Raw genomic sequence first — 16,985 nt, forward strand, 5'->3', positions numbered from 1 at the left:
CTTTTGCTGTTGTGGCTTTAGTCTCACCGCATAATCCTAGAGCTAAAGCCGCTCAAAGTACTGCATCTCCAGATGTAAAACAGAGGAGGATGGGCCAGCCTGCCCTTTATCATCTTTCTAGTTGCACAAATCAATCATTCAACCCCTTGTGGTTATGTTTCCATAACTTCAAACATAATACAAAGCATTCTGATGCAGCTGTAGAGTTTCCACTTACTTTACGTTTGTTAAGTAGGAGAAACAGTGCCCACCTCAGAAAATCTTTTGGCACACGTGATATATGGCTACAAATCACTTGTTCATATTGCTACACGTAGATTTATTTTAGCTTGAAAAATGTACCTACCATTATTAGAGGATGATCTGGTTTTAATAAATCCATCGCAGTTGGGTTTAATGCGTTCACGAAGCTTTTTTGTTGGGTTTTTTTTTTCAAGTTGAGATAATTGGAAACAGCTTGATTTAAAAGTTGGGTTTAAAAAAAAAAAAGGAAAAAAGGTGACTACAGAGCAAAATCATGCAACAGCAAAGCACAGCTTAAGGTGTACCACATGTATTTGAAACTATCAGAAAAGTAGAAGAGCTTGGATGAACAACTGAGGAATCACCATTCTATCTTAAGAGATACAGTTCTGTTGGGACTTGGTCTTGTTCAGCATTGACCTTTAGGTTATACCTATAGCTAAGAAAGCATCCTTGGGGCTGGGTTGTATCTTTGGTTACATCTCAGTGTAGGAGAGTAAGAGCGATTTCTACTTCTGTCTGGGCTGTGAAGCCAGGTGTTCATAGGCAGTTCAAACCCACTCACTGAAAAGCTAGCCCTCTGCTAGCCAGCCAGCTAAGGCAAGGCTGAGCTTCGTACCTCCGATTTACTAAGCCTTTGGAACAAAGGAAAAGAAACTGCTTAAGGGATGTGTCCAAGTTATGATTCCTCCCACATCAACCTGGATGCTGGTGACGTTTCAGCATCGTGACTTGTTTAGGGCTCAGAATCAAGTTTTGAGAGGGGAGATACACCATGTCAGAAACACTTGACTGCACAGGGGTAAGTGTTAGACAGCAGCCAGTGTAGGCAAAACCCAGGAAATTTACTCAAATCGGAATGAGCATCATTTTATCTTTTTTATCTTTTTTATCTTTTCCAGGTTGGACTACAGTGGCCCCTCCCGAGAATTCTTCTTCCTTCTGTCTCAGGAGCTCTTCAATCCCTATTACGGGCTGTTTGAGTATTCAGCCAACGACACTTACACTGTACAGATCAGCCCCATGTCTGCCTTTGTTGAAAATCACCTGGAATGGTAAGCACATTTTATGCAGAATTGAACAATCCTTTTAGAGCAATACAGAAATGGAAATGCAAAACACAAAAGCTGCCAGTTTAGGCTAGACTACATACAAATATCATTGCTTCTGCTGGGAAGAAGTGGGAAGTAGGCTGGGAGAAGGAAGAGAGGGCGTAAGTGTAAATACAACAGCAGGCTCTGAAAAAGGAGTTGTGATGAGGTACTACTACTAAAATGTCCTGCTCACATTACTTGGGACTTCATGTTTGTGTCCTTCTGTGTGAATGTGAAAAGGACAGGGGGAAGAGCTCTGCTTAATCCAGGCCTCCTCTCCTTGGTCCCTCTCTAAGAAATAGCAAGTGTGGTCTTTCTGTACGTCAAGCAGCATTGTGCTTGGAAGCTACAGAGTGTTCTCCAAGAGGTGCATTGCTGCTCTGTACCTACTACAGGCCTTAAAAAAGGCCCAGCGAAAGCAGTTTCCCTTTTCTCCCCTGCCAGAGCGTCCCTGCTTGTGTGTGGCAAGGCCAGCAGAGCAAGCAGGTACTTTGCCTTACCAAGTATGCGTGCAAACAAATTGCTGATCTTGTTTCTTTATCAAAAATTCTGATTGCATATTGTGATCTCCTCATTTTTCTCTCTGCCTCCAGATCTGTCCATCTTCGGGACTTGTTTTCCCTTTGATAGTTTCAGATGTGGTTCAGTGAAGTATGGGCTGCCAGCCCTGGGTGTCGTTTGATCCCTTGTGGGATTTCATTGTGTCAAAGAAATACTGCCACATGGGTTTGTTCCTATGATGTTTTTCTTTGTCTAACCAATCTCGCTGGCTCCTCTCAGAGATCCTTTTTTAAAACGGAAGGCAGTTCAGGCCCCTTTTAAATTGCAAATAGCACATGCCTTTCTATTCTTGTAAACAGGTCCTCCTTTGCTTTGGCTTACAGTGAGCAGGAGATTGAGAACAACTAAGTGGTTGTACCATCACCTCTATTAAGGTTGCAGTGGAAAAAAAGGGATTTTGCTGGGACCTGGCATGTCTCTCTGAATTTTTTTTTTTTTTTTTTTTTTTTTTGCATTATCACTTCCAGCAGTGGAGCATTATGCTAACAATGATCCTTGCGTTAGACTGTCTGCTGACATTAGCAGGAAGAAAGCAGCTTAGTTCTTACAGCTTGTCCATCTCCCACTGCAATCCTTAAACATTGTGCAGTGGCTTCCTAGTTTTCAAGAAGAAATACAGTCTGTCCTTTGTTCGGCTGAACAGGCAGCATGGATAAAGTTTTGATTTAAGAGGCTGTATTTGTGAAGATGCATTTTGATTTCAGGGCACAGGACTACTTAGGTGCAAACCCAAGATCATTCTGCCCACACTGTGAGCAAACTGGACGCAGGCCTCTCTCTCCAGAAACGGTGTTGCCATTTTATCTCAGAGGTATTTGAAATAGGCCCTGACTCCTCTCTGTTATAAATACTGTCGTTGCGAAGAGTTCAATGCAGTTTTCTGAAGTGATAAATTCTGCTGCAGAAAGTATATACTTTGTTTGATCCCCTCATTTTGTTGTTCTGTTCATTGAGAGATTTCTGCATGGAAGAGGCAGATTTTGAAAGGTACCCTGGGCATACGGAACAGCAGAAAGACACCTGATAGGATTTTCTGTAGCAGTTAGCATTTAACTCAGAAATCGTTAGCAGTTAGACACTTAGGATAATATTTCTCCAACTACACATATCTATACAGGCTTCTTGTATAGAGAATGTTATTTGGGCTTTGGGTATTTTTGGTTTTCTTTTTCTGGGGAAGAGAAATGAAGTCCCTTGGCCTGCAGAAGGAAATAAATGCTATGAACCAAGAGGTTTGTACATAAAGTAGTGTAAAGAGGGCAAGACTGCAGAACCCAAGGGAAAGATAAGCAATCCAGTAAGTGCTTGGAAATACTTCTTGAACCTGTTATGGAAATAACTGGCTGAGACCAGCAGTTTATAATTAGCCCGATAGGTTTCATGATTGGCTTGTAGATATCTAGATATTCTAATTGTTTTTATGCTGTCTATGTTGACTGATCTCAGCTATTCATGTGTAACCCTAGAGTACTGTATTCAGAAGTCTGTGCAGCCAGCTAAGATAGGATTTGGACCAAGCTTTTTAAAACTCAGAGTACAATTCTCCCATAAAGACTTTATAGGCTAACTTCTCTTGAGGGCAGTGTACTAACTTGCTTGTCATTATTTGTTCATGAAGAATGGGGTTTTCTGAAGTTCTCAGTCTTTCTCCAACTTTCTTCTCGTCAAATTGCCAAAACTTCTGTTTCTCAGATTTACTTGTTGATGTGATTCCGGCAGAGCCTCCTCCCTCTAACATGCAAGAAAAAGATTATTTGCCTGTTCCCAGATCTGTTATGAGACATCAGGTAACATAGATGGATGAATCAGTTTTCAGAGTCCCAGGGTCACAGATAATTAATATTCATAGTCTTTTCAAAGCTTGAAGTTTGGTGTTGGTCATGAAAACCACACAACCACAATTGGTTTAGATTTGCAGATTTCTTGAACTGTATGCCTTTTGTTGCTGTGGGGCTTATCTTTTATGTGGAATCTACCCTTGACATGTTTTTCTGTATAGTAATTCTGCAAGACCTATCCAGACAGGGCTATATTGAGAAACAGGGCGAGCAAAAAAATTCCCTCAAAATTATTTTACATTTTCTCTTCCTTAAGCAAACAGCAGTGAGTTTGAGATAAATACAACAAAATGCAAAGATGTGAAGTTTTGTTCATATTGGCAGAATTGAGAAATACACTGCTTTTTCCCCTGGCCTAAAAGTTACAGTTCTGCCCCTGTTAATGGCTTATTTCATGCCTTGCTCTTTGTACAAACAGCATTCTGAGTCCAAAATGAGCACATCAAAGCACAGAGTAGTTGTATGTATGCCAAGTTTAAAAAGAGACATAATGACTGGAAAATATTTCTCATTTATGGAGAAACTGAGATTTAACACCTTTCCTGCAAGCTTCCATTGAATAAGACTTTTTCCTTCAGTTAACGTATGTGCATGCTGAACACACAAAATGTAAGATACCACACATTTTCAAAGTTAAAAAAATTATTTTAAATCCCCCTGTATCTGAAAGGACACAGTTACGTCTCTCTAGACCTAAGGAGTTTGATGGTACACATCTTTATCTGCACGCTACAGGAAGCTCATAGCCAGAAGAGCTGCTTTTAATCCATGCCAGTAATGAGCCATTCTGTCTGATCTAGGTAACATGTCTAGCTCTTTGCCTGGATTTTTGAAAACATCATCTAAAATACTGTTTACACCCCCACTTACGGTAGTTTGCCCTTCTCCAAATAAGTGAGCAAAATGTGGTGGCAGCTGCTAGATATTATTTCAGTGAAAAGAATATGGTTTAGCCCAGAAATAATATTCTTGTCTTTGTTCTTGGTCAGGTGTTTTGGGCAACTGAAATAGGGAGAGTCACTGAAGAATCCTTCTTGAAGTTTTGCTCAATATGGTGGGAGACAGAGTGGTGGGGAATATTAAATGGTTCTATCACAACCTCATGCAAAGTTAGAGGTGTAATATTCAGTACAGCTCCGTAATGCTGAGTTCTTACACACTAATAAATGGCTCCTAATAGCTTGCCACCTTAGCTTCTCACTTTCCTCCCTGCTAACAGTCCTTTGGAAGATTTTAGGCTGACTTTGTTCCCTGCAGCACTGAAGCACTGGGGTCCAGGATGCCCAATATTAGAGGGTATACAAAGATACTTTTTCACTGGGGTGAAAAAGGTGTCTGTCTCTGATTTGAATGACTGAGGTTTGATTGAATATTGTAGTTCTTTTCACCAAAAATAAGTAAATAACAAAAGGTTGGATGGGTAAATCAACCCTGAGGGAAAAAAAATCCTGACGCATAATAGATGGGAGGAGATGTGTTTCTAAATTCTGGGAACAAATTACCTAGTTCCAGAGTTTGCATAGTCTCGAATCTTCATGAGGGTCACTGGTTACTCTCCCTGTCATCTTCATGGTGCATTTTCAAGAGGTCTAGAAAGTTGCTGGTGTCTTTTCACTGCATCTCATTCGCTCTGTATTGTAACAAAATGATTTGTCTAATCATGCTGTGATACACTGTGGTTTTCCTCAGGTCTTTATTTTGTCTATCATTTTCCATAGTATTTCCCTACTCGGCTCTAGCTAAGCAAAGTGGGAAACTGAATGTTTTTCTGTGGTGATTTCTGTATCATTTTCACCAAACCTGAAGAGTATTATCTCTGTGCTGTTTCATTGTTCATGTGGCTACCAATTTCAGATGTTATGATTTGGCTGTCGTTGTAGTATCGCATAAGGAGTTCTACTTAGAATAAAGCAATTCTCAGTGTTTTCTCATGAACTTTCCCTCCCTGCTGTGAGTGCTTAATCTGACAGTGACAACAAAAGTACTGTGGTCTTTTCAGTTCACAAAACGCTGTGTTCGCAATCTGCTGTCAGGTGGAAATCCAGTCTCTCTTTTTCACGTCTTGAGTGGGTCAGAGTTTTCCTTCGCAGCAGTCCTGCCCCCAGGAGTAATCCAGGAAGATAATGTAATGCACCCTTCTTCAAGAGACAGCGCTGTACTTATGGCACCGTCATCTGCACCAGACTTTTTGTCCCCAGATCACTTGCCTGGTCTTTTATCTGACTCGCCTCAGCAATCCATTTCACATCATCTACTTTTGCATTTTTTGTTCATTGCATGTTTGTAAATGTAGGACCACAGCCAGAAATGTGAAAAGAAGCCCAGTCTCTGCATAGAAGACCAGATGGCCTAGACAGATAAAATCATTCACAGACATTCATTTGGAGATCTGAGGGATGCTAACTTGAAACATCTTCTTCTGTGTTTTCATAGCGAATTAATGACAGCATGTTTTTTTTTTAACAATTAGGCATTTACGGACCTTGCTGTGACATTTATGCAGCTGGGGAGCAGCACCCCAGTGTCACAGTTAGAGGTATTTACAGTTTGCTAATCATACTTAGCATTCTGTATCCATCTCAGAAAAGTCCTGTTGTGTTTTTTGTTTGGTTGGTTTTCTTTAAATGAAATTTAATACATTTATTTAGCAGAACCTTATTAGAAAGTTGAAGACTTGTGAGTAAAATGTGTTTGTGCAGAACCCTACTGAAGACCACAAAGATGATGATACAGTCAGACCCAGTGGCCCAGGTCCCCAGAAACTGTAGATTGATTCCTGGCTGCAGTGTCCTAATGAATTCCGTTAACTTACTGTTCATTTAGAACTGCTTTGGGGCAAGAGTTTCTTCATTCAGTTCCCATAGTTAACCTTTCTTTCTGCCCTGCAGTACCCCTCGTATTCTAGTCCATGCTGCTGAACGGAGTCAGACAGAAAACTTGCATGTATTTCTACATCCTATTCTGCAGGCAGATGCAAGCCTGTTGCGCCCACTCTCCGTGCAGACACGAACTTGCTTTCCCTGTGCTCCAAGCCAACTGACGTGGTTACTGCAACATTGAGCTGAGAAAATATATGCTGCCTCCCATCAGGGCTGATTACTTTAGGCTTGGCACTGCCTCGATTGCTTTTACGTGCTCTGGCAAGCCTGGCACATGGGTAGAGCAAGCTCCCTTTGCCCGCGCAGTGCTGTGTGGGTATACCCCCAGCCAAACTCTGACCTTCCCTTTTATTTATTTTGTGTAAACGAGAAACCACATAGTCATCACTGTCCATCTCAAGCATGCCAAAGAATGCAGGGTGTTGTTTTTCCCATTTTTTGTTTTAATGAACCCAAGAAGAACCAAGAATGTTGCAAGCTCAGCTGTCCTTTCTCCTTAGAGAGCTTGGTTGGTTTTCTTAACTCAACCTCCTTAGGAGTTGTGCCTTGTGCAATTACCCTGCCCATCCTCAGACAGTTTCGTAATCAGTCTGAGACCTATTTGACAGGAAGGTAAACATCTCAAAGATACTAATTTCCTAAAAGCTTTGCGAAACTTGTGGCTGGGTAAAGGATAGATATGCAGAAGAGTGCCGCCTCAGTGAGGGCAGGCTGGTGAGCTCAAGTTATCTGTTCTGTTTGGCCTCTCGACTGGCCAGTTAGCACGAGCAAGCTGACAGGTGCAGGCTGTGAACCAGCTATATCACCTTGCTCAGTAGCTTGAGGATGTGAGGGAGAGCCGTGAAAGCTGAGGGGAGGCAGAAGGGAGAAACTGGAGATACTCCAAAGTGTGGGAAGTGCTAGCAGAGATGTGTAGGAGGAACTGGAGCTATTGCGGTGTGGTAATGTAGGGCCATCAGAGACAGATCTATAGAAAACAAAGCTCCATTAATCCTGCTACATGGAGAATGACTTATTTCAATTGAAGTGTTTTTAAAGAAAGTGACAAATTGCCTCATGACCTAATGGGTTGTATTCAGATGCTGACCAGCTCATAGGATGGATTTAGGCACATTCCATGGCTCTTTATAGAAACAGTGGAGAAATGTCGTCACAGCATCTAAGCAGGAGGTCTGTAAACAGCCATTACTCCTCTCCACTGACTGAAAGTAGCTCTGGGGAATATGTGGCCTGAATTACTCATTTATCTCTTTAATTTTTCAACTGTTGTGGCAGGCAACCTACGTATGGCCCTATACCTGTTTTATTAAGGGAGTCAGAAACACTAAGTTTGGTTTGGGGCTCAAATGGGCCAGTTGTGTGGGTCTACGTTTGGGGGAGGAATGAATTCAGAAGACCCAATTTTGCAGCCGTCTTGAAGGGGCCTGTTTATGCTAAACACTGAAAAATCATCCTCTTAAAAATCAGGTCAGATATAGCAACCCAGAGTGGGGCATCCAGCAACATCCAGTTGCTTTTGAAATTCGATGACTACCTCCTTGCCTCAGTTTCCATCTGAAGAGATTTCCTAGTATGTAATCAACTTGAAATCCATTTGATGTACACTAACGCTCTGAACTGCTTTGAAATTCTCAGATGAAAGGCACCGTAGAAAACCAAAGCATTTAATGTTACATTACACTATAAATTTTAATTACTAGCATTATCTTATTTTAAATAAATTATGTTTGCATGAGAAATTTTCAAGCCGTATTGTAAATCTTCTGGACAAGAATGATATTAAAATAAATAGGCAGCTGAAATAATTTTATAAGACCTTTTCACCGTGTGAAAAGGGTACGTTACTGTAATGCCTTCTTGCTGCTGTACTGTGATCTCCCTCAATGCCTTCTTTACTTCAGCAAACTTTGATTTTCCTATTAAGTTTGACATATGACTATATCACATAAAGCCTGCCTCAACAGCTGGTTAATTATTTATTAAGGGTCAGGAGGAATTGGCAGATTAAAGGCAAACCAAACTGAAGGAGAAAAAAAACCATTCTCCCTAACTGAGCTTCTACAGCAACCATTTTTTTAAAAAAAGGTTCTGCTTTATATTTACCTTATTCTTGACTTTCTGTCTCTTACTGGAGGATTTTTTCCAAGTTCTTTTGAGGATCTAAATGGCGATGTCACATGGGTTGAAAGAAGAGATGTCTCTCTCGGTCTCTCCTCCTTTCCCCTTCTCTGAATCTCATAGTGTCTAGCACTGCTTCCATAATTAGAGTTTGGTTTGAGGGAAAGGCGGGTGTTCTGTTTTGTTGTGTTTTTACAAAAGTCATCTTTATGTTTTTTTCCCTTGCTTAAGGCCATTTAGTCTTTTGCAACATTGCGGATTAAATTTGCCCGGAGATGGGAGACTTCACATGAAAATCTCTGTCGTGTCTCCACCTTGCCATGTGGTAGAGGAGAAAAGGGTAAAATCCACACTGTCTCTTAGCATGTGGGCCTGCAGGGAAGCATCAGGATGGGCAGTGATTGTGTGTTTATTTGTAGGGGTGAAAAACTCCCAGGGAGTGATGAATGTCCTCGTATCTCTTGTTCCAGCCACACTGGAATGGCAAGGCTGAGCTGTCACTATGAAGTATTGCTCAGTCATCTTTGCCCCTCCTTATTTCTCACTACATTTTATTTGGTAAGGTAAAGAAAAGTCAATTAGAGCAGGTGCAGAAATTCCCAAGCTAACCTTTCTTTGACTAGTAAACCCAATTCATACATCAAAAGAAAGACTGCTTGCAGAGCAGAATTGTTTTCAGTAAATCACCCAAATTCATTTTGGGTATTTTGGAGTAGAAAAGGCATTTGTCTTTGTGTAGGTTTCTCCCTGGGATATTTTGAAAGTTAGAAGTTTCATTTGTCCGTTGAAAATTATTCTTCATTTCAGTATGTTACCTTAGTGTTACATTAAAATGCAGAAAAAGAGAAGATTAAAGATTTAAATTGATCTCTTTCGAATGTATTTAAAGGGGGAAGGGCAATGTCAAGTTTGTCAGTTTGCCCCAAACTTGGGACAGGAATATTTTTCAAAATCTCAATAAAATTACGGAGGATGAGAAAAATCCTGACCTGTCCATCCTCTATGAAAAAAAATTTATTAATGACAAGAATACAGAACCGTAAATTCAGTATCTTGTGTCTGATTAAAGGAAGCTTTTTACATTGTGACTCATGACTTGCATTCTGGAAAAGACAGACTAGAAACTGGAATTATTTAATTTTATTGGAAAGAGTCATAAAGGAAAAGTCAAAAATTTTCTTGAGTCATAAAGGAAAAGTCAAAAATTTTCTTGGACTTCAGAACAGCAACGCGAAGGTCCAGGTCCATTGCATTCTGCATGCTCCCAGGAGAGGATCGGAGCTGTCAGTTTGCAGTGGTATTAATAAAAGTTGGAGGTGTTCAATGATTTGCGAAACAAGACCTAAAATAGACTATAAAACAATTAATAGCACATCTGAATTTTAGCACACGGATTTCTGAGTTTACTCAATTGAGGAACCTCATCCCGAGAGGCAGGGATCGTTAGCTGAATTGCGGCACGGTGCAAACCCAAGTGTACGGCTTCTGGACGGGGGGTGGTAAGTCCACATGGCTCTGCACTGCAGACGACCTGTTTGCAGATAGCTCAAGGATATCTGCATCATGCTTCATCACGTGGTGTAAACATTCCTGGGTGCTTACCAGTGAGTTTATGATGAGCAGTCTCTCTCGTGCTTAAATACCCCGGACAGGCTGGAAAGGATGTGCCTCCTTTGACTTGAGAGTAAGCCAGTTATTGTGGCTTCAGTGTTCGTAGTTAGCCATTGAAGGAAAATGTGCAGTCATTTGGCTTGTGCTTTTATGGCCCTCTTGTCTGGCAGATGACTCAATCTATGGATTTTCCCCTGTAGCTTGACTAGTTTGTTTCAACGCAGGGCAAATGTATGGAAAGCAAATATAAATCATGCAACGTATAAAACTACCAATTCATAGGTTTACAAAGTGCCCCACCACCACCAGCTTTTCCAAAAGGTTTGAGAAATCAAAATCTCTTGATAAAAACGCTCTTTTGCTGGCTTAAAATAACAACCTATATGCATCAGACTGAGTTGATCCATGAGGAACTGGTCATAAACTAGAGCTGATTCACAAAATTACATATCGTTCTACAGAAGGTAAGAAAGTAAGAATGTCAGATAGACTAAACCACTAAAATGGAGCTGGGGTGCAGAGGACTATGGTTCCGTTGCTGTCTCTACCACCTGTTTTCTGAATAACATTAGGTAAGTCGTTTTACTTCTGGACTTAAGTTTTCTCATTTGTCAAATGAAATATTGGCACTGATCTCCTCTGTAAGCTGCTTTGAGATCTGCCAGTCAAAAATACAGTCTAGGATCTGGGAATCCCAAAATATAGAGGTTCGTAATCTTCTAGCCAGTAGTTCGTACCTCAGCCTGCCTCTCCTCTGTAGTTACTGGGCAGAACTGGAGGAGGCTTTGCCAACAGTCTTACAGGCCAGTGTGTTTTATCCATTGTCCAGCAAGAGAAGCTAAACCCTGCAAGCAGCCTGGTTTCTGATGAAGGTTAGTCATGTTTGTCCTGCTGTATTTTGCCAGGGGTTCTCCCAGAGGAGGATGATTGTACATTATGGTCCGTGAGGCTGATAGCTCTGCAGGCAGAGACAGCCACTCCAGCACTTGGCCACGCTCCTCCTCTCCTCCTCCAAAACACTACATTCATGGAACTTCTTTGTTATTGGTAAAATGACACATAGCACAGATTTCTTGTTATAGAGAGACCATCTACTTTATTAATCTCCTTATGAGTTTAAAGACAGAACTGGAAATCAATTCTCCGTTTCCTGTGCCTGGGAGTCTGGTGCTCAGACAACCCATGACACCGAGGCTGGCCGGCCTGCAATGACTCCACACAGTGGAAGTCCCAGAGCTGGATTTTCTCAGTTCTGTATCTGCAGTAATAACCTCTGACACAGTTCAGCTGATGTGCAAGGAGCCAATGCAGCTACCTCGGCGTGGGCCTTATTAACTTGGATGCAGTGCTATGCAAATGCAGCTGCAACTGTTTCTCTGTGTGAGCGTTTACACGGAGCCACTGTGTGCTTAAACTAAGCTTTCAGTCCTCCTGAAAGCAGCTGCTTGATAGATTGTGTTTAGAGAAACCTGAGGGGATGCTGTGAACTTCCCTTACCTACGCTATCTTTGCCCCTCATTTTTCTGGATAAAGCAGAACAGCCTGCAGCTTTCCTGATAAAAGCATGCTTTTTTCTCTGTGGCACAATTAGTCTTTTAACCTTTCCTGACGGTTCTTTTGTGGTGGGTATAGCCAGGATATAAGGAAGATGAAAAGACATTTTGAGTGAAAATGCAACATAGCTAGGTTAGAGACAAGGAAAAGACTTGAAGGATTTGATTAGGTTAAATAAAGAAGCAATAAGGATTGCATTATCTCATTGTTTTTCAGTTACTGGTAAATTAAGCTTCAGGAATGGTTTGAGGTTTAGTTGCTAATTCAGAGTACATGAGCTCCAGAGATTTAGAAGGATATGGATAGTTCACGTTTCCATCATGTGTAAGCAATAGCTCTTTTTCATGTGGTTACTTTTTAGTACTGAGAAACAGAAATGTTGTGTTCCATTTGCAGATAGATCCAGAAAATAGAAGTAGGGCAAGCACTTATTGGAGTGTCAGTCTTGCACTGGCCTTTTGCAGCAGAAAATTTATCCACAATTTAGCAATAAACTGAGAGGTTGACTCACATAAACACATCCATCATATGAAACTCAGATGCCCAGCGAAAGTAAAAACACCTAAAGGAAGGCCGGCAAGAGGAGGTGGCTCACTCCTGTAGATCTTCACCTGAGGAGAATTACCGGTTCAGGATTTGAAGCCTAATGGAAGTTTGTTTATACCAGGTTGCTTTTCTCTCTGAAAATCAGTTTTCATCCTTTTTTTTTTTTCTTGTTTAATTTCAGTTCTTGGGTGATACCCATATATTTCACACATCTCTGAACACCCTCTTTGTATTTTATGACAATCTGCAAGCAGGCCTGCTGGACTGTTCCACTTTCCATACGCTTTACAATCGGGGCTACTTAAGAAAGGCCAGTGCTTTCTTAAATGACTGTTACAAATTTCCTTTAAAATATAATTAAATCTCATAAGTTTTACAGGTATAGTAAGCAGACAGTATTATCAGAGGGACTCGTGGAATATGCTCCTTCATCTTTCGATGCCTGAACGAAATGCCTTGGCTCTGAGTAGAATGTATCCTCTATTAAGTCCCAATAACATTTGCAGGGGCTGCAGGGGTAAATCCCTGTAGTCTATAACTATTTAACATCCGTAAGTTTCCAGGCTGGAAATCTGCACAAACAGTTGCTCTGTGTCAGCACTCCTAAATGTTTCCTTTCAGTTTTAATTCGGAAAATGGACTGAAAATGAAGCTTATCTGACAGAATTTTCTATGGTTTCATAGTAAGGAAGTATGGAGATTCCCCTTAAAAACTCAGTAACTGTCTGAAAACCTGGAATGAATTTTGACCATATATGAGATAAGATGCATTTCAGTATTTAGAACAAAACTCAAAGGACATTAAAAAGAAAACAACAACAAAACTTGGTCGGGTGGGTCATTACCATTCCTTCAGAAGTGTGTGGGGATCCAGAGTAAGTTCTCAGGTGGGATGCCAGTGTAGTTAGATATCAGAAGAGGTGAGATAAGTCCTCAGCGCAACATTGGAAGATGCCATGTATAGGTGACCCAACGTTGTATCTTTGTCTCTCTGAGAATTCTTCATATTAGAGATGGATATAAGAAAACGAGCCAACAATAATCTTATTACTCCTTATATTGGAATTCTTCTCCAGGACTAATTTAGGAATTATTTTACCTTTTCTCTTTAATGTGCTGAGACTCTGTGGACTTTTGTCTCCTGGCCTTTGTAAGAGCCATTCCTCTCATATTAATGACACATGAGCTCATCAGATTCCTGAACCGAAGAGGCATCGTGCTGGAATGCCACAGCGTCCACCTCTGAGCCTGCAGATATGCAGAGCAAATTTGCCACAACACCAAATGACGTGGTGGCAAAGAGGCGGTCTGCAAAGTTTGCAGATGCGAGTTGGATAAACAGAATGGCGTTAGCTATCCCAGCCCGCATGGCTAACCTTTCTGACAATAGATCGCTTCACGTCATCACATTAATCCGTTCAAATGTTCTGTCACTTGTGTGAGTAGGGGTTAAGTATGCACACCAAACTAAAGAAAGGCATTTGTTAATGAAGGCTGATAGAGGTGTGGATTTGACCCACTGCCAAGGTCTTGTAAAGATGATCTGATCTACTGCTAGGTTATTGCTCTGTAGATGTAGCTCATTACAGGATGTGTTGATCATGTCCTGCACTGGGCCAACACAAGGATATGTGCTACTAGCATATAGACACACGCCTCTGGTGCATGTGCCTGACACGCTGCCACTTTTGCTTAAAATTCATAGTGTATGAGGCCAGGCAGAGTTGCTGTAACCATCTGGTCAGCTTTTTTGTAAAATACACATTCTTAGAACTTTCTTGCATCAAAACAAAACAAAAAAACCTGTTCTTCTTTTAAAAAGTGCTAGTGCTGGTGATTTCACCAAAATTCAGAAATCATGAATCAGTACCTTTTCCTCTGCATGTTGTCTGCCCCCTCCCCACCCCACCCCCCAAAAAAATCACAAGATTGCAAATCACAGTATTTTAGGCTATAAGAATGGATTTTTAGTTCCTTTAATTAGTAGTTTCTGGCTTTCAGGATGCTCATGAGTGTCTTCACTAACAATGGAGGTTTTAACTGTCCTTTAAAATGAGCTGTACCACAACCTTTGGAATCCATGATGCCTGGTTTCTTTCTTACAAATTTGGGTTTCAGGACTGACTTCTCTGTTGTCTAATAAGATGCACGTTCAGAGTGAAGTCTTTCCCATGACTGGGCCCTTCTAAATACCTTCCCCTTTTTAGATTCTCTGGTATCTAATAATGGTTGAGATTAGGTCTGATCTCTCCCACTGTGGAAGGACTAATAGGCTCTCCAGCTGCATCCACCTGCCAAATATCATACGCCCTTAGAAGAACTGCCAAGGGCAGAAATCCTGTACCGCAGTGCGGCCTCATTTGTTCAGCTTGTCTTTCAGGTGACCAAAAGTTCATCTGCACGATTAAACAGCCAAAAGCTTTAAAACTGGTGCAACAGAATGTGTGAATTTTTCTTACAGATGAAAGCAAGTTTTCAGTAGTCTTGTGAAAGGAAAATGACATTTTCAAATTTGATGTGAACCATATTATATTCATCTCTCTTGAGCCCTTTTTGAATGTTTTTTCACAAGCTACTGCATCAAGAAGGGTACACTTAAACCTAGCTGATGTGTTTGAGTGAGATAAGGTTTGCAAGATTTTCAATCTTTTTAATCCCATCAGGTGCTTCCTCTATTTAGGATTTAAAGTTTCTCATACCATAGCCAATTTAGCCCACAAGGCATGGTTACCAGAGCATCCTCTATAGAATGATAAAAACCATTCTTCCCTTCTGTATGCATAGATTACAGTTTTGTCGAGGTACATCATTCTCTATCTGAATCCAAGGAAGGACTGTCATATAAAGTAGAGCTGCGTTAGTTCAACCAGTCAAGAGGGAGCCCTGTAACAAGGGGTCATTATGGGTCCTGCCTTACTCTGCTGCTACATGATAAGGACCAGAGTAAATTACATTTCCTGTGACTCACCTGCAATTGGAGGAAAATTTATTGCTTAGTCGCTGCTACAGCATATGGATTTGTCTCTCCCTGTGTACACAGACATGCACTAAGTATGCAGAGAGTCCCACTGAGGAGAACGAGCCTCTTATTTGGCAACAGGCTGTTGTGAAAACAGGCTGTTTCAGGGGCACCTGCAGCCTCCAGAAGGAAAGGGAGTTAGCTGGGTAGTGTGGAAACTTCTGCAAATGGGTCAAAGAGTAGTGTTGTTAAAAGCCAGAAAGCAGGTGCGCACAATGTCCTTTTTGAGTGGACGAACGGTGTCAATAGGCAGGCAAACCAGAGCAGCTCTCCTGCTCGTTAATTCTGTCTCTCGTTCCACCATTTCCTGTTCATTAACTCCCTCCTGCGTTTCCCCTCTCTGCCGGAGCACATTACTCAGACTCAATCATTGTCACTGAAAGGGGGAAGGGTGTTGAAAGAAAGCCAGAGCAAGACCTCGCATTCCCCACCTCTCCCAAGCTATCTTTCCTGTTAGAAAGAAATCGAACAAGCATTTTACACTTCCTCGGAAAGATAAATGTAAGTCAGGTTTAAGGAAGGTATGTGCCCTCCAGCCAGGATTTACCTTTGTGCTGCTTATTCTGTCAAGAAAACTTGTTTTTTCTGAAGGGACTGTCTCACCCATGCTCTAAAGGAAGAAATAAACGCAAAAGTCTGGTTTTGTTTTAACTGGCTTTTGTAAGGAGGGCAATTTGTTTCTTGTTGCTTTTTGTAAGTTTTGATATATTTTAAGCGGGAGTGTTATGCTTGGCTGATCGTGGTGGCAGCTGGATGGACTGTAAAGACACACACACAGATAGACTGTATAGTTGTTCTCTGAGGACAGTAGCAAAGCCTCCCTTTTGATAGGTATCTGTTGCCTTAGTCCATGTTTCTGGACCACAGGGGTGTCACCTATGATCCCAGGTGCTGTCCAGAATGGACAAGGAGCCAGAGGACCTTCTTTTATACCACTCTTCAGATCAGGGAGTCAGGTGTAGGGAGTCTCTGCAGAGGTAACCAAAACCGTGTGCAGGGGAGGAAGAGTTTGTGGGCTAGAGAGCTCACACACTGGCCACAAAGCACTGCGTCTGCTGCCAAGAAATACAGTCTGCAACATAGCTTTTTTTATCTACTGTATTGACAGGCACCAGGAGTGGCAATGTCTTGTTAATTATTATTTCATCTCCTTTATCCAGACCAGTTAGTACTGGACTTGTTTTCCTACACAGTACCATTGCAAGGGCTGGGACTGTGGAACCACAGTCAGGCCCCCAGCTTGAGTGAGCCCTGGTGTGTCCCAGGGGGCTGCAAGTGCAAGGCCAGACTGACGGACCACGCAGCCTAGAGCGGCTCTGCCCACGTTTGCTTAGGCTGACCCACCGGACTTAGTCCTTTCACACAGAAACGCTGCCTATGGTCTTCGGATGGCTTGATACAGTTCTGCCATAAGGCACTGATTCACACTAAACTCACCATTAACAGCTACCATAACGTGTGCTCGTGATTGTAAACACCTTGATCTAGGTGCACTACCCTTTCATGTCAGCTTTGCATTAAT

At 41.6% G+C, this 16,985-nt stretch overlaps 1 protein-coding gene across 1 annotated transcript in view; it reads left to right on the forward strand.

The window, feature by feature from the left end:
* HECW1 (HECT, C2 and WW domain containing E3 ubiquitin protein ligase 1) overlaps positions 1-16,985 on the forward strand; it is a 185,366-nt gene that overhangs the window by 148,169 nt on the left and 20,212 nt on the right. The window contains exon 21 of the mRNA XM_009274874.2: positions 1,146-1,298. Within this exon, the coding sequence (XP_009273149.1) occupies positions 1,146-1,298 (153 nt within the window). The remainder of the gene's footprint in view (positions 1-1,145; positions 1,299-16,985) is intronic.

This window comes from Aptenodytes forsteri, unplaced genomic scaffold (genome assembly GCF_000699145.1).
Source record: "Aptenodytes forsteri isolate BGI_AS27 unplaced genomic scaffold, ASM69914v1 Scaffold282, whole genome shotgun sequence".
Classification (NCBI taxonomy): Eukaryota; Metazoa; Chordata; class Aves; order Sphenisciformes; family Spheniscidae; genus Aptenodytes; species Aptenodytes forsteri.